A 21,490-nucleotide genomic window follows, 5' to 3' on the forward strand; every position below is an offset into this window, starting at 1 on the left:
AGTATATATGGCTTTTAACCTGTAGGGAACTTTGAGGCACTAAACCTACTTTATATCAAGCCTTCAACTGAATAACTTGTGAAAAAAGTGCAGTTTCATCATCGCTCAGCAATACTTGATTTGAGGTTTATTTCTCTAGAGCAGCAGTGACTGTATAATGGAAGGAAGCATGAAGAAATTATTGTTGAGTAGGCAGGGCTGACTGGTATGTAATTTGAGCCTATTTTGAGCCCCAGATATTGTCTCAAGAAGAGAGAGAAAGGAGGTCTGAATGAATGTGGGAGAGTGAAGATGCACAAGGGCTAGATATTACAGAATAGGTGGAGGGGAATGAATGTTCGATGGCAAGGTGTAAAAAACTAAAATAAGTTAACAGTTCTGGACTTCCTCTCCGTCATTATACATACACACACACACGCATATATATATATATATATATATATATATATATATATATATATATATATATATATATATATATATAATTATTGATAATTACTAATAATTATTACTTGGTAAACGATAAGAAAACTGCTAAAGCAAGAAAAATTGCTTTTTATGTTCTCTAGGTTCTAAGTCCACCTTAATGCAATGCACATACAAGTAAATTAAACGTCCAGGAGATTTCCCGAATAACAGTTGAACCTCTAGTTGCCTAAAACACCCCAATCGAAGGTTCTCTACCCGTCAATGCTGCAACGTGGGGTTTCCCAGCGCCGACTGCAGGGTTACCGCGCCCATTTCGTCGCTCGATGGCTGCACAAGACTCTTACAACGGACAGGGCAGGTGTTGAGCTTTGCAAAGACGAAAGAGCAGGGTATCTTGCTCTTTGAGGAATACTGAGTTTTAAAATTAGCTGTTTTTGTATGTTAGTGGACTGTCCTCAATTCAAGACTAGTGGGTGTGATTCCCCCCCTACCCCTCCCCTCCCCTCTCAGCCTGGTTGTCAAGCTCCCCAGCCGTAGCCTGCGTTCGGGAAGGGCTGCTCCTCGGAAAACTACACTAGCTGGCTTGGCTAGTTAGTGAGCTAGCGTTGTGGTATTCGTTGATGCGTGGATCGGAGGAATACATCGTCTTTTTTCCAGTCAATGCCAAAACGCAAATACAGGCGAAAATTGAATCAGGTAAGACAAAAAAAGATACAACATTTATGCTATATTACCACCTTTTCATGGTAACTGGTAATGGCATTAGCTGATGAATTGTGGCAGAATTGGACTGCCCGGGGGTGGGGTAGCAAGAGCTAGCTTCCTAGCATTAGATAGCAGCTGTAAGCTAACTTTAAGCTGGCTATTTTATGTTGAGTAAGTAGCATAAGTACAAGCGTGTTTGCAACAGTAGATCCAAGCACTTAATACTGACAGTGGCTGAGCAGATTTTGTAGATCTCTGTGTAACTTGCATCTGTTGACTTAGTACAGTGTTGTTTCAATTAATTTAAAAGAACTGTTTTGTTTTTTGGGGGAAGAAACGTTAATGTTGAACGTCTAGACTGTTCTCATCAACGGCCCAGTGAAGGTGCTGCTTGGCCTAAATTACGGTGCTCTTAATTACAGATAGTAGTCAGTGGGCATTGAGGACCATTGAATAATTGTAGTAATAATAATGTAAGCACCTCTAGTTTAATTGCTTGCATTATGTTGCGTTGCACTTCAAGTGTTTCATGTGTCTTGATGACACACTGGATTGGGCTGAAACAGTAAATATTCTGTAAACAAATTTAACATGAGATTATGGTAAGTGCTGACAGCTGAGCATTTGGCATCACTAGCTAACCTAGTACACGTTCTCTTTGTATGTGTCTGTACAGATATTTTTCAAAGTGAAGAAGCTTTTAGGGGAGTGAGTTATTGTTGCCGCGTTACCACCCTGTTTTTACAAGCCGAGCAAATAAGTTAGCTTACTGCCGCCTTCCTGCAACAAAACAGGCACACCGGTGCAACGCCTTCATTTATGATAGTAACGATAGTCGTTTATATAGTCAGCTAATTGCTATGTATACAACAATGGGTGGTAAAACCCCATTCATTTTATGAAAAAGCCCTAGCCTCGGTTATTGCATTTGCTGCTTCCTAAAGTGAAACAGGCCCATCGTCGCCCGACCTTGCAGTTTTTACAGGCACAGGTCCACTATAAGATAAGGCAACCAAGTAAATATACCGGTACGTGGTAATTAAATTAACTAGGGACTGTTGTGTTTAACGAGATTGTCAGTATGCAAATAAGTGGATTTATGCAGGCCGGTCAACAAACCTGTTTAAAGGTTTACCCACTGTTGGCTTTAAAGCTAACTACATAGCACTCGTTATAATTGCGGAAGAGCGGCGGGGTCTTCCCTAAAGTGACTCGTTACGTTATTTTGCAACAGATGATTTAGTTGGACTTACTTGGAATTGAATTAAACGACTCTTAAGTTCAAATGAAGTTGGTTATATTCCATATATTGTTAACACACAAGTAAAATTAAGAATAAAATGACTGTGTACATTTCTACTGAATACCAGCCTTGCCCTGCCTGCAGGCCTACGCCGTCAAGCCTGTTAGCAAAGCTAACTAGCTGACAGTAGTCTGCAAGATGGCGTTTAGCTGCATTTTTCCAGATTTCCATCAGTGCATATCGTATTATTACATTTAACTAAATATAAACATTCAGCAAGACTTGGTCACCATTTAATCCTCATAATCTTACCACGTTATTGCGCAGAACTACCGAAATGGCATTGGTGGAATGGCCTCTAAACTAAACAAATGTCAACAACTAACTACAACAGCTATCTGGCAGCTATTCAAATACAATGCAAATTATGTGATTTGTTTGTAACAGCATGGTACGCAAATCACAGTGCTGCACATAGCATCTAAGTCAACTGCTTGTACAGTGAAAACAGTGTTAGATACACTTGTGTTCAGGAGTCACTTAGAAAATATATCTAGAGACTCAGTCTTGCCGCTGATTTGTGCTCTTTTTTTATTTTGCACACTCTTTGGCTAAACGATTTCTGCTTACATTTGTATCACGTATCAACTGTGTAGATCATTTTTAAATTGATCTCATTGCTTCAGTTTTATTAACAATACACACTGAATATAAGCGTTGCAAATTTTTCTGCAACTGATCACATCTGAACACTTACAAAAAAGAAAAGGTGTGTCATCTCACTCGCAGCTTAAAATCTAGGCACTTTTTCAAAGCAAAGTGCCTGGATTTGTTGTGTACGTGAATAAAATAAGATTAGACCCATCCCTTTTATGACTGTGAATACACATTTTTTAATGCCTGGGCTGGCTTTGCTACTATTTATGTTAGTGGACATGGATAGGATTAGAGACTCATTGACTGAGGATTTTAGCTTTGAGGATTAAAGGGTTGCTCAGTGATATTGCTGGTTATGGCTTTTTCTGTGATCCAGCTTTAGACCTGTGAAACATTGCATTATCGTAGTTAAGCAGTAGAGATAAGCCAGCTTGTCCTTTGTGAACAGATGTGTATTTGCCTTCTGCAAGATATGCTTCTTTTTATTTTTCTCTCAGAGTTATCTGAAAATGTAAGAGACACCTTCAGAAGTAGCAGACACACTCAACCCTCAAGGGACTAGTAAGCTGCAACTTCGGGCTGTTTGCCACTGCCCATTGTTTATCATGCAGTCAGCTGACCCCGATCAGGCGCTTGGAAAGGAGAAGTAATGAGGGAGAGGAACTCCATAACTGTAAGCATCCACAGCAGTAAATGGGATTTTTTTATTGATTTTATTATTTTAAATTAAGCATATTTAAAACAAGTTTAGAATATTTTTCAAGCATGTCCCACATTAGTATTTACCGTTGCCTTTTTGGAGTTTTAGTATATGAAAAGACGTTTGTTACCAAGTGTTAACTGACTTGGAACAAAGTGTACCTCATTGACAAGCATATTAAAATTGATTAGCTTTCAATCCACCATTTAGTTGCGATAGAAAACTGTGAGGTTATGCCCAAAACATTTTGATTATTTAGAATTTAAATTGAAGACCAAAGTGTTATTGCAGGGTTCATTTAGGTGAAATATTGCATCTAGCCTTTTTTTTTTTTTTACCCCAGTAAATTTAATATCGCTGTCTTAAATAACTTTTAAACTGAAGTGAAAAAATTCTTAGGCTTAAGCATTTTTGCTACATTTAATATATTGCATATCTTGCACACACTAAGCCTTATTAAAGTTTATTATCTTAAACAATTGTCTCTACACAATTTAGAGTTTTAGAAAATTTGAAAATGCTACTTTGTATTTCAACAATAATTTCAGATGTTCTCAAGGTAAAAATGGTATTCTGCTGTTACAGGATGATAGTGAAAAATAAATGCATGCTATGACACATTTATTACAAGATTAATGAGTGTAAGAGGATAATATGTGTTAGAAAGGTCAACCAATCAGCCAATCTAAAAACTGATGTAGTCAGGTAGAGAAGATAATCAGTATTGTCCTACAACCTCCGGTGGCAAAGGTGTACTGACTGAAATACATCAGGTAAGGTTTACAAATCAGGGTGGGGGTTCAGTAAGCTTTACTTCTCCCCACTCCTTTTCGAGCATCAATGTATAATTCTTATGTTGTATAGCTGGAATTAAGTCAATTTTGGACTTGGCTGTACAGCTAGTGTTCTGCATCTTCTGTTTGTTTTGTTCTTGGAACACTACCTGCTTAAGAGAAAAAACAAGTGTAATTGGGAGGTAAAAAATGATCAAATTTTATAGTTCATTCCTATTTGCAGCCTCACAAATTTCTGTATTAAATGTTTTCTCTGGGTGGAAAGTTTATTGGGTGTGCTATTTAAATACTTGATGTTGTAACCTGAGCTGTTAAGTGCAAATATGTTTTTGCTTTAAAAAAGTGGATTCAGAGTTGTAGTCTTTTCAGGGACACTTTCAGTATCAGTGCAAAGTTGCCTTTTTGGAAAAAAGATAAAAACAATTTAATATGCCAATTCAATGCCAGTGTTCAGTTGTCTTTACAGAAACAATCTGTAGAAATCCCCAAATTATGCCATATTTCTGTGTGCTTATAATTTGGTAATTTTTTTTTTTTTTTTCATTTTAATTTGTTTAAACATTCATATTTGCACACATTAAGAATGAAATAACAGATGTGTTTCCAATTGGAATTCAGTTTGAAGTATTAGATGGACCTGAGTACAGGTAATATACTTGAAGTCTAAAATATCATTGACCACATGTTTGAGAATGCAACAATATAGTATTTAAACATTAACTGTTGCTTGTGGTCAGTTGCCACTGTAGTTTTTCACTTTGGTACCTATAAAAATGTTTTGAATTACTTCAGTTGGGCTGTTCATATGCCATCAATTTAAGTATTGCAGATGTGTGCATACACATGAAACTGACATAATCAGTAATTTTGGTCGTATATCTGAAGAGCATATTTGTAAGTTATATCTTCATAACAAAAGGGTTTACTTTTTTCTGGGAAAATAGTTTCTCGGTTGAGCACTTTTCTTCAAAGTGCAAATAAATTATTTATATACACACACACACACGTGTGTGTGTGTGTGTGTGTGTGTATATATATATATATATATATATATATATATATATATTTCTAATGCTATAGTTGATGTAAATCAAGTCTGTCTTGTCTAGAAAGTATTCTAATGGAAGGACTATTTTCTGTAAAAAGCAGAATAACTTAATGACATTATAAATTGGATGTATTAATTTGCTTTGATAAATGAGACATGATGTACTTTAAGACATGTTCATTATCTGGGCCTGCACTAGTATCATGACATGAATTTGAAAAATATATTTTAGTAAATGAACTTTGAGAGGGGCCTCAGGACTCTGTGTATATATAAGTGGCTTATTGATCACTTGGAAAAAATTCAGAGTATCCCAGGGATTGAGGTCAACAGGATAATGACTGCTTTTTGGATCACTGGAAAGTCACGCCTTAACAGGATTTGTCTGGCAATCTGAATTGTTTGTCAGGATTACGTTAGTGACATTGAAGTGGGAATTTAAGGTTGAGCAATGAAATATAAAATGCACATGATTTAATTTTTCTCTTCAAAGTGTTGAACTACTGCCATTATGTCAGTTTTATATTTATATTAAAAAAAATTAAATAAGTGTCTTTTTTTCCTTCTTCTTAGATCAACAAGTGCCCTGGTAGCTGGAGAAGGTAATTAAAAAAGCAGAATAAAATGAGTGAACTAGACCAGTTACGCCAAGAGGCAGAGCAGCTGAAGAATCAGATCAGAGTAAGTAACTAAGTGCAGTTCCTCCATCATGCACATGACAGTTGGTTATGAAAAATGTGCTCACTTTGTTTCAATTTCTACAGGATGCTAGGAAAGCATGCGCAGATGCCACACTATCACAGGTATCATACAGAATGAAATTCTTTGTCTTTGGTTAAAACATTTCACTGCGGCCTGATATTAACCAGAATATGTAATACTTTGCAGATCACAGCTAGTATTGACCCCGTCGGCCGAATCCAGATGCGAACAAGACGAACACTGCGGGGTCACTTGGCTAAAATCTATGCCATGCACTGGGGATCAGATTCAAGGTATACTGACTACCAATACATATAACTCTGTCTTGCCAGATTTAAAATGTCACCCAAGGTCCAAAACTTAGACGGTGCCTGAATTTGAGTTTTTGTTTTTGAACTACTGAATTGGAGTGCATTCACACCAGGATACTCTGCTAGATTCAGTACAGCTGGGGACTCGGTTCAGTTAAGGGCTGCAACATTCTTCAGGACCAAGTTTGCAATCACACTGGACTACTCAAACAAATTAGATACATGATGAAAAGAAAAACTCTGTGTATTGATTTATGCAGGGACAACTTCGGTTTTTACCACATAACAGAAAAACATTAAAAAGCATCAGATCCTAGCAGTTTTGGGTTGACCATATTTCTGTCAGAACTTTTATTAAGTTCTTACATGTCTGACCACAAGACATTTGTCAGGGCAAGAGCTGCCTATCGTCCCACATAATTGAATGTTTTGGTTGTTTACCCACAATGCCGTACGCCGAACCCACAATACACTATGCTTTGTAGTCAAATTCCTGTATTTGGTCCACTTCAAGCGAACAGAGACTCTCATTTGTAGGCAGACTGAGTCTTTTTATTTTTTTTTTTAAATTCAATCAGAGTTGGTTTAAGCATTCCCAATTACTCAAATGAAGCGGACTTTTCAAGCAAACAGACTAGGATTAGAATCAAAAAGGCTGGGGTGAATGCACCCTTAATTTGGTCCATTTTCCCCAAGTTTCTTTCTTTTTTTTATAACTGGATAAAAAAAAAGTTAAACACTGTTGTGGTGCAATTCTTCTTTTTTGTAGGCTCTTGGTCAGTGCTTCTCAAGATGGCAAACTTATTATTTGGGATAGCTATACCACAAACAAGGTAAGAAGTGCTTTTTTCTTTTTCCAAATGGTGTACAGTAGTAATAGTTTAATCTGCAAAAAAAAAAAGACACTAAACTCGCATGTATCCATCTGGAAGATAAAGGTTTGAAAAGGTCACACATTCAGTGCATCTCTTGATTTACTGAGAAGATTTTGCTGGGTAGAGCTCAGATTGATGCAAGCATACCTTAATGCATATAGGGTACTGCAAATAGAAACGCTGATAATTTCATCCTTTGGTATATTAAGCTGCATCAAGTACCACTAGAGAGCAAATTATTGATTGAAATACTGTATTGTAACTTTCTAAGTAAATGTAAATTATTCAGGCAAAGTTATACAGGATGCTTCCTGATGTCTCAATGGAGTACTGTTTTCTGTTTCTATCTCACTTAGATTTCTCATGATTATTGTATTTGATCTGGCTGGGATGGTGGTATGATAAAGGCTATTTGATCAAGAAGAAATGTTGCACATTTCTCACAGCTGTGCATGCTTCTGTCCATAGTTCCATTCAATTTGTAGAAGATTTCCCATTAGCAGCACTTGTAGCTTAGTTTTCTTTGAGTTGTCAGAAAGATTGATTTTCATATACTAATCGATTCTTAAAATTTTGTATCTAGTAATATATTAATTGGCACGTGTATCAATGCTTTAATGCCACTTTGGCGTCTGCTGGCTCACGGAAAAAACGACCCATCTCTACCCATTTTAAACAGGCACTACAGCGGGCAGCCCCACCCCTATGGCTTCTCCCTGGAGAACCAATTTTTTAAGGTGTTGCCAACTTAGCAACTTGTTGCTATAATTGGTGAGCTTTTAGACCTGTCTAGTGACCCTTTTTATAATCATAATAAAACAAAAAAGCAACTAGCGACAAATTCAGTGACTTTTTCTGGTGTTACTGGAGACTGAAACTGCCATGAAAACACTTAATGTTTAGTACTCTTCTTAGTGAGTTGCGGATGTTACCACGGGCCCCTCCCCTGTCCAAAAGCACTCAGAAGAGGCTCGTCCTTGAGCTGCAAGAGATGAAGGAGGAAGAGAAGGAGACTTCTGCTCCATAACCAGCCTGAAAATGAATTGTGCAGCTGCAACTGGCTTTAAAAAGCTAATCTGTTGAAATGTTTTTTAATTAAACAAGCCAGTAAAAAAAAAAAAAAAAGTAGATGATCTTAACTAATTTATTTTTCTTTTTATTTGATTTAATCTCAAGTATTGTAAAGACGTATGTTAAAAAAAAAGTACACAACTTGTGGTTGAAGTTTTATCTAGTTTTTTATTTGTTGCACCTCAGTGAGCAAACAGTCTGAGAACACTGTTGAGACTGTATGAAGACTGTATCTGCACAAACTATTAGTTTTTAAACAATGCATTTATTTTACACTGTTATTGTCTTATATTTAATATATTTTTGTTGTATTGTTTGGTTAGTGTTGTTTTTGTGGTTATGATTGTTTAAAAAAAAAAAAAAAAAAAGATTCCCCCTCTATACTATTGAAAATAGTATCGAGCCCCATCCTTAGTATTGGTGTTGAGATTGACATTTTAGTATCGTGACAACCGTAGTCCATACCTCAGGTTTGGCCCTTTTATATTCTGGCTGTTTATTCTGTTAATGGTGGCAGATGAGGCTGAATGGTAGACATCTGTTAACTTACATCTTAACATCTCTGAACGGATATTCTAGTGTTTCTCTATAGTAAGAAAAAAATAATTAAAACCCCTCCAGTTAAGTATATGCTTTGGTTCATGTCAAAAGATGAATGATAATAAATGACCTATTTCTTTTAGCTTGTAGAAGGTTTTCTGCAAGGACCTCACAGTGTTTGGTTGTTCTGAACAGCCGCCTAGTTGCTGTTGCATCCCTATGACATGATGGTGCTTTCACCGTGTTTCATTGCAGGATGGTATTAGCAGGTGAACTTGGCGAATAACTGTTTCTTACATTGTATTTTGAGGTCTGCTCAAAGAATTTGTTTGCTTCGTCAACTCAGAATCTTTTCCCTCAAGGTCCTTTAAATGCTATTTTAAGGGCCATCATGTGTCTTTTGCTCTGAGACTTTTCTTTTAACTGCTCTACCATATAGGCCTAATTAATGGAGAGCACCTGACTTGGTTATCTGTACATCAGGGCTTTTTATAATGTCTGTCCAGTCAATTTAGGAATATTTTATAAAATATGAGTAAGACATAAGTAATGAAAAGATGCCATAGCTTTAAAATGGACTATTTCGTTATAATATACTCATTGGAATGTATTCTTGTTGGAGGTAGAAGTGGGTATAATGTCCATAGAAAGTATTAAATCTGACCTTTCGCTCTCAACAGTCTTTTATTTAAGAAAAAGGGGGGAAAACCTGAAATTTGTGTTTGCCACTGTGTGTTACAGGTCCATGCCATTCCACTTCGATCTTCCTGGGTCATGACTTGTGCATATGCACCATCAGGAAACTATGTGGCCTGTGGTGGCTTAGACAACATCTGCTCCATTTATAACCTGAAAACACGCGAGGGGAATGTACGTGTGAGCCGTGAGCTCGCTGGACATACAGGTACAGTAATTGTTTTCAGTGGCTTATTATAAAAAAAAAAAAAAAAAAAGGTCGTGTAATCTAGTCTAAGCTTCACATCCCACTTAGACATTACTTTCCCAGTAAATATTTATTCTTGAAAAATGTATCCACAATTTTCCTGAAGCGGTTCATAGGGGGCGCCATTATCAACAGTTATGGGCGAAACTTCCGTCGCAACCGGAAGTAGCGGTTGTTTAGCTGGGGAGATTCGAGTTGGTCGGCGGGAGCTACGGGCTAAAGTTAGCTGTCGATTGTTAGAAAGTGAGAAATAACGAAATGTCCCGGAGTTCAGGAACATCGTGTGCTGTGCGTGGTTGCAGATCATAATTTCCATACTTGTTGGTAAAACAATTAAAATACTTTATGCCATGGGTTAATAGATGTGTACCAGGTAAATAACTTATGTAATCATTTGGTTTCAATAATATGAATATACTGCTGTTGGGTCCCGAAATAATTCTAGGAGATTGTAACTATATACAAAATAATCAACCAAGTAACTTCAGATGAGGAAAAACCTAGATAAGTATTAAGATAAATATTTACATACAAATGTTTCCATTTTCCACACCTAAAAATGTAGAAAATCAATATCATCAAAAACAACAACAAAGCTTTGATGATGAAGTCTGTGATCGATTTTTTTCTATTGTGCGCATGTGACGTAGTTGGCATTGGTTCTCATCAGCAAATCACAATGGGACGGGATCGCTGTTGAGGATATTCTATTTTTATTTTTTGCAAAGTTTACAACATGCGTAGGAACCCTGTGATGACCTGTACTGTACACTGGACTAACCTTCAACATGATGGCAGCAGCGTGGCTGCAGGAGCGCCCAGCACCTGCAATGCAGGTACAACCCGCTGTCTGAATTTCACCTGACAGCTCCGCCAAAACCCAAGCCTGGTGGTGCGACACAGTCAGGGCTTGACTGGGCTCAACGCTGGCTTTAAGGTACACCAGGTCTTCTCCAACACAACTAATCAACACGGGCCCTACTTTATTGCTGTGGAGGTACTGGTATGCTTCGGCACTCTTCATATTTTGCATAGCTTCACCATCGCAATCCGTTGCGTTGATTACGTAGCTAAAGATGTTAGCATAAGTTATTCTCGGCCACTTCTTTACCTCATCCTCCCAATCCGTAATTGAGGAGGGAATGGGCAACGATATATCGCCTCTTCTGATCACTGTTTTACTGTGCTCCCATCTCGCCATCATGTCTTAAGTGAAGATCATGAACCATTAAAAATATAATACTGTAAAGTAAATACGCCGGTTGCCAAGCGACAGCGGCTTCAAACCGGAAGTTTCGCCCACAAATTTTGGCCACGCCCACAACCCGGAAGAAGCCGCAGGAAAATTGTGGATAGCTAGATTTCTATAACCATTGTCTATCGGTGACTAAACTTTTTGTTGTTTTTATGAATCACAGGATATTTGTCCTGTTGTCGTTTTCTTGATGACAACCAGATTGTTACAAGTTCTGGAGATACCACTTGGTGTGTAAAAACATTACCTACACTAAATTTTAAGTTATTATCAAACCAGCATTTTTGTGCAGATGTTAAAACGGAGAAATTAAAGAAATGTCTCTTTAAATCTTTGATCATATTTTCAGTGCACTTTGGGATATTGAAACAGGCCAGCAGACAACCACATTTGCTGGACACACAGGTGATGTCATGAGCCTGTCTCTGGCTCCTGACTCACGGTTATTCGTCTCTGGTGCTTGTGATGCCTCGGCTAAACTCTGGGATATCCGAGAGGGCATGTGCAGACAGACGTTCACTGGTCATGAGTCTGATATCAATGCCATTTGTGTAAGTTAAACACAAAATCAAAATGATAACCATAACTCTTTGGTTTAGTTTTGCGATGTGCATTTTAAATCCCTTTTATACAGACAATTTCTTTTTTTCTTTTAATTTTCCACTTCAGTTATGCATTAATATTTCTTATTCTTTTTTCAGTACTTCCCTAATGGCAATGCCTTTGCCACAGGCTCTGATGATGCCACCTGCAGGCTGTTTGATCTGCGTGCTGATCAGGAATTAATGATCTACTCTCACGACAATATCATATGTGGCATCACCTCTGTTGCTTTCTCCAAGAGTGGCCGCCTTCTCCTGGCAGGATACGATGACTTCAACTGTAATGTGTGGGACACACTAAAAGCCGACCGTGCTGGTTAGTAATGTTAATATAATCTTAAAATGCAGGTTCATAACCATCAAACAATAAACACGAGGGAGGGACCTTAGTAAACGCGTAGTGCAGTGATTCCCCTACAAACTTTTGTAGCTGTGGTAGTACCAATGGCCGAATACCACTGTAACTGAAGTTAACACAGATTAATCATACCATATACCACATACCAATTCTGAATATCACTCTTCTTGTAACTGATGCCATTTTTTTATTTTTTTATTTATTAACATAGATCAATAAACACAGGCACCATAAACAACAACAAATTATGATTAACCAATATGTACATCTATTAAGTTAAATGTGTCAGTGACATCAGCTGTGTCACTCGCCTCCCCTGCTCCTCCACTTGACTCCCCAACTTCCTCTACCTCACCTGTTCTGCACCTAACCCTTGGGCTATTCCTGCCTGTAAAACATAATTAAATATGCCACGTATAGACTGCATTCATTTCACATTTGTTCAAGTCTGTGAATAGGCTATCAAAACTCTAGTATTGAATTATTATATAATCATCAATATCTTTATTAGAATGTCTATTCAAGTTGTAAATTTAAAGCTACTTAGCAGCTACCTCTCCTCTCTTCGGACTCCACACATAGTAAGCTTGTCAGATGCTCTCGAAGTTACCTTGCCTGTGGGCTTAAAGAAGTTTAATTAGGCCCCACCTCTCTTCCCATCACTGCACTCTGCATGCTGTGTTCACGTGCAGAGCAGACGTCAGACAGCAGAGTAGCCTACAGCTGTTGCGCTTCTTCATTTCAGGTTCAGTTGAGACATTGTGACCTCCATGTGAAAAGATTTGTCTACATTTTGAATGCGTGGCGTTACCAATATAGCCGCCATGGCTAACTCAATACCTACGTTTACATGGAGTGCTTTTAATCCGATCGATCGTCCAGTCAGATTTAAAAAAAAATGTGTCATGTAAATATGTCAGCTGATCCGATCTACCTTAATGAGAAAGAATTTCAGTCCGATCGAGAGGGGTGGTTTAAACCTTTTCATGATCGGATCACCACAAAACAAAAACAAACAAAAAAAACCAAACGTATATATCCATTCTGTTCACTTCTGTGGTGCATATTTCTGCGCATGCTTAAACCATGTGGGGGTTACGTGACGTAATGAGTTACAGGGAAGCCTTTAAAAAGGGTGGAAACAAACTGGGACTGTGGCAGATATGTTTTTGTTAGAAACTGAAAGAGTTAAGGATTATTGAGCATTTCGACGGTCAAAAGGTAAAAAAAAAAAAAAAAAAAACATTTCTTCTGAAACTAGGAGGCACTGTGCATGACAAAAGCATTACGATCATATTAAATCTATCGTGTAAATAAAGCTGATGAGATCACTTCATCTAGCTTCCATGTAAACATATCAGCTGGAATCTCCGATCAGATTGATTTCAGTCAGATAGATGAAATATTTGTCCATGTAAACATAGCTAATCTAGGGGAAACTGTAGTCAGACTGTCAGACTAAAAGATAGTTTTTCTTCTTTTCAAGGTGTGTTGGCTGGACATGACAACCGTGTTAGCTGCCTGGGAGTTACTGATGATGGTATGGCAGTTGCAACAGGATCCTGGGACAGTTTTCTGAAGATCTGGAATTGAAGCCTGAAGGTTGGCCAAATACAATTATGTTTTCTGATGTATTTCTCCATTAGCTTTTAAAATATTCAAGGTTGAATTGGGCAAGCTCCTTTTTTATATTATATATCCTAAATTTCTGTCTTTGTTTCTCAGATGTTATTTTAACTCCAAAGTTGACTGGAAGACCATTACAACTTGAGAATGTTCACAGCATCTTCTTCAACACTGTTAAAACTGACTTGGACACCACAAAAACGAAGGGAAACCAATGCCTTTCCTACACAAAGAAGAGCACAATTGTTTATCACCTAGTTAAGAAAGGATCTCCTGTGGTATCAAATCAGAAACGTGTGCATTCCTTCTTGGACCATTTTATGTTACTTTGAAAGAGAAAACAACACTATCATCCCATGCAAATGTGTGCGTCTTGAAAGCAAATGTTGGAGTGTAATTGTACAAATTATTTAACTTTTTTTCTTCTTCTTTTTTTTTTTTAAAGATTTCTATTCTGATGGTTTGTTATTCTTGATGGCTTTCCTTTTTGTCATATTTCTTTAATGGTTTTAGATATGTTTGAATTACAGCTTGTCTTTCTAATCCAGGTAAATCATATAAGACAAATGAGAAAAACATGCAGAAGTAAATGCTTGGATCATACTACACGAGCAGCTTTCAATTTGTCCATGATGTATTTATATTCTAGCTGTTTTTGTTTCATCACAGCTTTTTGCACATGAAGCTTTGCCTCTCAACTAATACTATGTTAACTAACCAAGCACATGCTCTAAGTTATGAATGCTCATTCCAGTACAAAAGCAGTTACTGTACGTAAATGATCCAATTAACCCCTTAATTCTTGTACATGCCTTTTTGACTTTTGGTGGGAAATGGAGATGTAGCGAGGTAGGTGCAGAGATAATTTGTGGCATGGCTCGATTATTATTCTATAGCTGGGGGTTTCTGATCTGTATCCACTTTGAGTAAAACACCTCACCTGGCTAAATACACACTTCCTTTGCTTGGGACTGCAGTTGCAACTCTGTGAATGAAATGTACAAATCAATGTCTGAAAATATTGGTCTGTTTTAATTTAAGACATTTAATTTTGTCTGCCACAGGTTAATTTAGATGTGCATGCTGTAGACTTGCTTTCAATGGTGCAACCCCCCCCCCCCCCCTTTTTTTTTTTCTTTTGTTTCTTTTTTTTTTTTTTTTTTTGCCTAAAACAACAGTAACCTATTGATTGAATTTAATAGGCCAATTTTATTGCTCAATCTCTACATACATCTTGTACTAATACTGGTAATGCTATGCACCAGAGCGAACCAGAATGATGAAAGACTTAAACATCAACTTCATACTTAGTGTGAAGTATGCTTACCAGTTCTATTGATGCCAATTTTTGTAATAATTATAACAATCATTGTGAAATTCTATTCTTGACAAATACCTGTATCTTCTTAAAATCTTCTCCCTTAACGGAACAAACTTGCATATTGTCCATACTAAAACTTTTGTACATTTTTTTCTTGGTCTTAAATTGAAAATCGGAGCATCTGAATGACAACATTTCACTGTATACAGAAGCACTTTTGTTAAGGTTGTGACATATTTTCACTTCTTTTTTTCTGCAATGATGTACAATAAATGTGATATATTCGTGTGTGGCCACAAGTGAAAATGCAATTCAACTGAGATGGATTCCCTTTTCTTTTTCCATTAATATTATAGAGCTCTGCACCCTTATGTACCTTCTCACTTTTTGTATTTCATTTCAGTCTGTTGGTGTTCCACGGTGAGCTGGATGCAAGATAGATACTGTACTTAATTGTACTGTTATTGATTGAAAAATGTAATAAAAAGCTGTTTGAGATCTCTTTGGTTGTGTTGAATCCAGACACTGCACTGATTAATTTGCAAGAGTGTGTATTGTAGTCTCCTCATTAAACACATTGATGTCACTTTATTTTTCCCCTTGGTTACAATAAATAGCTGTAAATATTCACTTACATTTGGGTCATTAAACATGAATATGTGTGACATTGGAAAACTTTTTTTTTGTTTACTAAGCCTAATGATATTGTGAGGTCTGACACATTAAATGCGAAGGTGCTAAAGCAGCTGCTGCAATATCTAGTTTTCACCTTTTCACACAAAAAAAGACCAACTGAATTACAATTGTCATTCATAGTCCTGTAAGATGATATGCTTAAAACACTAATATACTTATTTGAGACACTTGAGCTGGAAAACAATGTTAAACATTTTGATCTACAACAGTGAAATTTTCTGAATTGATTTCTTTCTGAAAGGAAATTTTCCTGAAACTTGATCTTTAAACATATGAAATACTATGTTCACTAATTGACTTCATTTTCCAAAACAGAAATCTGAATATTGGAATATTTCTTTTTTTTTATAAAAAAAAAACAAAAAAACAAAAAAGAAATCAAGTACCATTGAAGGACTGAAAACCCTTTTATAAGGAGAAAATGTACTTTATTGGATTATTATTTATGTGGTGGCAAAAAATATTTAACAGAAACAAGTGTATAGGACGTTTGTTTAGTCTGGTATGGGAAATCGACAAGAAAGAAAATCTAAAATCTCAAAATTGGTCAGTGCTTGAAAAAATGTCAACTTTTGTTCGAACTTTAAAGATCTTCTGAAATTATTATTTTGTAACGCTTATACAAACCGCCATTTTCCTATTTCCACCCAACCAACGTAACAACAAACGGAAGCTGTCGTCGTGGATGAAATATACCCAGCCTAAACTATTCCTTTTAAAGGGGGCATAAACTGTATGAAACGCCTTGCCTACTAAATAGCTCTCCAAAACGTGATTATTCATATACAAAAGCAGTAACAGGTTCATAATGTTGTTTATTCAATAGTTTATTATTAAGCAGTAGGTTACACTGCTTATATTATCTCGTCAGACAACAGACAAAAACCCCCATGAAATGAAACCGTCCAACCGAATGACGTAGTTCCTTCCTCGCTTAGATAATACCATATTGGTAGGTCGGACATGGTGGTCTGTTTTCGCCTCGTGGAAAAGGAATCTTGACGATTTTTTCCCCACTTTACATCCAGATTGAGACAAGCGCATCTTTAAAATTAAATAACTAATTAAGCGTACTCAAATTACTTTAAGAAAATCACGGTGTCGCGTTTGTCATCGGGGGAATTTTGCGTAGTTTACATTAAGAAGCACGTTCGAGCGATTGTCGTCAGTTGTTGACGACACAGATCGTCGTATCAGCGAACAAAGAAAAAGTAAGATTCATTTACACACGTTAGCACTATTGGAAAAATATATTGTTTTTGTCAGGACTTGACATTTAGCCTATTAAATATTAAATATTGTTATTACATTTTACTTTAGGAGTACTTATCTTGGGAGTAAAATAACAAATTGGCCAGACTCATTTAATTCTGTTAGCAAGTTTGGCTAAGGCTAGCCGCATATTCAGGTAATTGTAGTTTTGTTTTTGTCCTGGTAAAATAGTTTTCTTCTTCTTTTTAGAAGAAAATGGCCGAAGGTTACATTCGAGTGGCGGAGGAGGAAAACGAAGAGCCCATGGAAATACCGGCCGAGGATGATGGCACCGTTCTCCTGTCAACCGTAGCGGCTCAGTTTCCAGGGGCGTGCGGCCTACGTTTCAGGAGCCCGGTGTCTCAGTGCATGCGGGGAGTGCGTCTCGTGGAAGGGGTCCTGCACGCGCCAGAAAATGGTTGGGGAAATATTGTGTATGTGGTGAACTATCCAAAAGGTAAGCAATTGTTACTGTGCATACACAAAATTAGTAATTTAACACTTAAATCAGTTTGCCCATTTTAAATTTATGGCATGCCTGAGCACAGGGGAACGAAAATGGCATAACTTTTATATTTTGTCCACACCGTCAAAAGTGGAGTTGAGGCGCAAAAGTGATTCACTAAGGTGAACAGATCTAGATTGATATGTAGTAGGTATGTCATTTATAAAATGTCAATTTTTTTTTTTTTTTTAAGATTTAAAAGGGTTTTGACTCCATGGTCATTTTGGAGATAAAAGTCAAATAGTCGGCTCAAATTAACAGTAAAAACTGGTTAAACAGCTTTGGTCTTAGCAGCTGTTTAGTCATTATCTTCTTACCTTCATTTTAGACAACAAGAGGAAAATGGATGAAATAGATGCCTCTTCTGCTGTAAAGATGAAGAGGGGGGATATGAAAACATCTGACCTGATTGTACTGGGTCTTCCTTGGAAAACAACTGAACAGGACCTGAAAGATTACTTCAGTACATTTGGAGAAGTCATCATGGTTCAGGTAAAACTTGGAACTTTGAATAAAACACTTTGTACATGAGAAAGCAATTGATTGTTAAATTTTAGTATGTGTGTGTTCTCAGGTGAAACGAGATGCCAAAACTGGAAACTCTAAAGGATTTGGCTTTGTAAGGTTCACAGAGTATGAGGCTCAAGAAAAGGTGATTTCCCAGCGCCATATGATTGACGGGAGATGGTGCGACTGCAAGCTTCCTAACTCGAAGGTGAATATGGTAATGTCCATGCCTATACCCACACATTATGGAAAGAAAAATATCTTATCATGAACACGCTATAACATTATTTTATTGTCCACAGCAAGGACCAGATGAACCACTAAGAAGTCGAAAAGTGTTTGTAGGCCGTTGCACAGAGGACATGACCACAGATGATCTACGGCAGTTCTTTATGCAGTATGGAGAAGTCACAGATGTCTTTATTCCCAAGCCATTCCGTGCTTTTGCCTTTGTCACTTTTGCTGATGATCAGGTATTGTATTGATAGAGACAGCTTTTATTTTTAGTGCAGTCCATTTCCACATGTCCTGATTCATGCTTTTCTCCCCCCCATAGGTCGCCCAGTCTCTTTGTGGAGAGGACCTTATTATCAAAGGAGTCAGTGTTCACATCTCAAATGCTGAGCCCAAACATGGCAATAGGCAGTTTGATCGTACAGCACGGTTTGGAAATGGTTTTGGAGCCCAAGCATTTGGTAGTAACCGTGGTGGGTTGGGGAGCAGCACCAACAGTAATCTGGCTAACTTTGGTTCCTTCAGTCTGAATCCTGCCATGATGGCTGCTGCTCAGGCTGCTTTGCAAAGTAGTTGGGGGATGATGGGTATGCTGGCTAGCCAGCAGCAGACGTCCACCTCGGGTAGCACCTCCAGTGGAACAAGTTCTAGCAGGGACCAGAGTCAGTCTTTCAGTACAGGCAACAGCAACTATGGCACCAGCTCAGCCAGTCTTGGTTGGGGCACAGGGTCAAACTCTACGACAAGCGGTAGTGGGTTTAGCTCAGGTTTTGGGTCCAGCATGGAGTCAAAGTCATCTGGGTGGGGTATGTAAGTTAAGTGTTTGTATGGTAAGTATTGTGAGAAAGATGAGTCTTTTCAAAGTTTATTTCTGGTGTTAATGCGTATCTGAAAACACTTTTGAGGAAGATGTTTTGTACATTTGGAAAAAAAATGCTAAAGATTTAATTTAGGATGTGTTGAAGTGGATTGTTTACCAGGATCTCTGACTAAAGTGCTATTTTTGATGTCTTGTTTGTTTGTATCCATTTCAACTGGATTCTCTAATGCATGTATTGTGAAATGTGATGCCCATCTTGAAAATGCATGAATGTTTGTGGTTTACCATTATCCGGCTTTGTCATCGACTTAAAAGGCAATCTTGCATTGGAAAGAATCTGGTTGAAACCTAACTGTTTTAAGTGCAACTTTATTTACAGTCAAGTTCTGTGGAAAAGCCTTCATTGAAATCTCTTCTGCAGTTCACCTCTCTTCCATTTCCCTGTGAGGAAGCTCCTCTTTGGCAGCATTCTTGGGGTGATATCGGTATCATTGTCCCTCTTCCTACCTGTAAATGCTATGCCATCAAAGAACGGCTTCACTCCGCATGTTCTAAGAGACGGTGGGTGTTTTCACTTTTATCCACTTTTAAATGGAAAGAACTGCGCAACTGACATTTTAAGAACTGATGAGTGCGATTGAGGATGGCTTGTGACGAAGAGTGAAGCTATGAGTGAGCGAACGGAGAGAAGCGTGAAACGGACTGGTTGTGCGGTGAAAGAGCCCAAGTTGACTGCTTTCTGAGTGTGTGAGTGGAAGCTGCAGATGCTACGAGCACCTCTCCTAACATGGACATTGTTTAATTAGTACTTCAACATTTTTTTTTTTTTTTAATCTTTGCAAGTTTTTCCTTACTCTTAAGTATGTCTATCAAGTGCAGAAATATCAAATTGTAGTGGAATGCTGTGATGATTATTTGTATTGCTTATATTATCTGATTTGAATGCTGTATGGTGTGTGCTTTCATGTTATTGAACTGATCTGTAAGTGCGTATTGATGTGGATGACACCTGCTGAAGACTCTGGGGGACGCGAGTGATGGTGTGAGAACGTGGAGTGGTGTGCCCAATGGTTCCCAGTAGCTCTTGATGTTTGTGAGGTGTTTTAAAAACATGTCAAATGAAGGGAGTTCTCTAATAAAGTTCATTTGAATAGTTACATAGTTGATATTACTTGAGTCAGTTTGTAAAATCAAAAACATCTAATCCCATTCACATATCTAGGGACCTTGGGCTCTGCTGGTCGAGGTCTCCGTTTGAACCCTGACTGAAGTCTGTTCTGAAGGACGAAGATGGAAGTTCCGACACTTTCAGTTTGTGGCCTTCTCAGACATGACATGGGGTAGTACCTGTGTTTTTGCTGCTTTTGATGGCTTGTTAGAGGGAATTCTCTATTACCATCTATTCCAAAGGTTAGGGGTAAGTTCTTGGGAGTTGATTCTTAAATTTTTTTGCAAATGAGCTCAGCAATGTGGCCTCAATTTTCCAAGCTATTTGTCTTTGATTTGGCTCTAGAAAAAAATGTCATTGCTGGGCCTTCGATTTTTTTTTAAGATGGAATCAAATACTGTGGGTCCAGCAGTCTCAAGCTCCAAGGTTTCCCTAAGTCAGGGATCACCAACTCTGGTCCTTGAGGGCTGGCATCTTGCAGGTATTGGATGTGTTCCTGCAGCAACACACCTGATTGAAAGGAATGGGTCATTAACAGATTTGTGGAGAACTTAAGCTGTTGGAAATCCATTTTATTTTAATCAGGTGTTGCAAAAGGCAAACATCCAACACCTGCAGGACACCGACCCTTCAGGGCCAGATTTGGTGACCCCCTGCCCGAAGTACTAAGCGACACATAATAGTTTAAATTCTCATATAGAAGGAGAAAACCAACACACATTACTCATGACAAGATTATAACAGCTATAGTCAATGTAGTAAATGTTGATGCCAAACAGTCTTTTGTATTTGCTTTCAGACAGGATGTAAAGCTGGGGTGCCCAAGTCAAGTCCTCAAGCTACTATCCTGCTACTTTTAGATTCATCCCTTCTCTAACACACCTGAATCAAAAGGCTGAATTCCCTCGTGAATATTCAGCTCTGCAGAGGCTTGGTAACGAGCCATTCATTTAATTCTGGTGTGTATAGGAGAAGAGAAAAGTTGTAGGATAGTAGCTCTTGAGGACTGAATTTCGGCACCCCTGATGTGAAGTATTGTCAAAATGTTGTGGTCCAGTCTTTTTTTTTTTTTTATCTAGATGAACTCATGAGCTTGAAGTACAAAATAAATTAAACTTTAATGACACTC

At 37.8% G+C, this 21,490-nt stretch overlaps 2 protein-coding genes across 5 annotated transcripts; both read left to right on the forward strand.

Annotated features, from left to right (window-relative positions):
- The first annotated feature begins 713 nt into the window (after window positions 1-713).
- Window positions 714-15,678, forward strand: gnb1b (guanine nucleotide binding protein (G protein), beta polypeptide 1b). 2 transcript variants are annotated; one of them, XM_041980300.1, is made up of 12 exons: window positions 714-1,125; window positions 3,532-3,707; window positions 6,150-6,257; window positions 6,341-6,379; window positions 6,465-6,571; window positions 7,359-7,422; window positions 9,817-9,979; window positions 11,437-11,503; window positions 11,623-11,824; window positions 11,975-12,191; window positions 13,720-13,835; window positions 13,959-15,678. In XM_041980300.1, the coding sequence occupies exons 3-11, from the start codon at window positions 6,201-6,203 to the stop codon at window positions 13,824-13,826; spliced, it is 1,023 nt and encodes a 340-aa protein (XP_041836234.1). In that variant the 5' UTR covers window positions 714-1,125; window positions 3,532-3,707; window positions 6,150-6,200; the 3' UTR covers window positions 13,827-13,835; window positions 13,959-15,678. The 2 variants fall into 2 exon arrangements, with proteins under 2 accessions (XP_041836234.1, XP_041836233.1); XM_041980299.1 differs by lacking the exon at window positions 3,532-3,707.
- Window positions 15,679-16,813: 1,135 nt separating this feature from the next.
- tardbpb (TAR DNA binding protein b) lies at window positions 16,814-21,487 on the forward strand. Of its 3 annotated transcripts, XR_006009790.1 has the most exons (7): window positions 16,814-17,087; window positions 17,338-17,584; window positions 17,961-18,124; window positions 18,207-18,356; window positions 18,442-18,612; window positions 18,696-19,754; window positions 20,416-21,487. XR_006009790.1 is itself a non-coding variant. In XM_041980874.1 (6 exons), the coding sequence occupies exons 2-6, from the start codon at window positions 17,344-17,346 to the stop codon at window positions 19,185-19,187; spliced, it is 1,218 nt and encodes a 405-aa protein (XP_041836808.1). In that variant the 5' UTR covers window positions 16,814-17,087; window positions 17,338-17,343; the 3' UTR covers window positions 19,188-20,350. The 3 variants fall into 3 exon arrangements, 2 of the variants coding, with proteins under 2 accessions (XP_041836808.1, XP_041836810.1); XM_041980874.1 differs by lacking the exon at window positions 20,416-21,487 and having other exon boundaries at window positions 18,696-20,350; XM_041980876.1 differs by lacking the exon at window positions 20,416-21,487 and having other exon boundaries at window positions 18,207-18,347; window positions 18,696-20,350.
- The last annotated feature ends 3 nt before the right edge of the window (window positions 21,488-21,490 follow it).

Source organism: Melanotaenia boesemani, chromosome 3 (genome assembly GCF_017639745.1).
Source record: "Melanotaenia boesemani isolate fMelBoe1 chromosome 3, fMelBoe1.pri, whole genome shotgun sequence".
Taxonomy (NCBI): Eukaryota; Metazoa; Chordata; class Actinopteri; order Atheriniformes; family Melanotaeniidae; genus Melanotaenia; species Melanotaenia boesemani.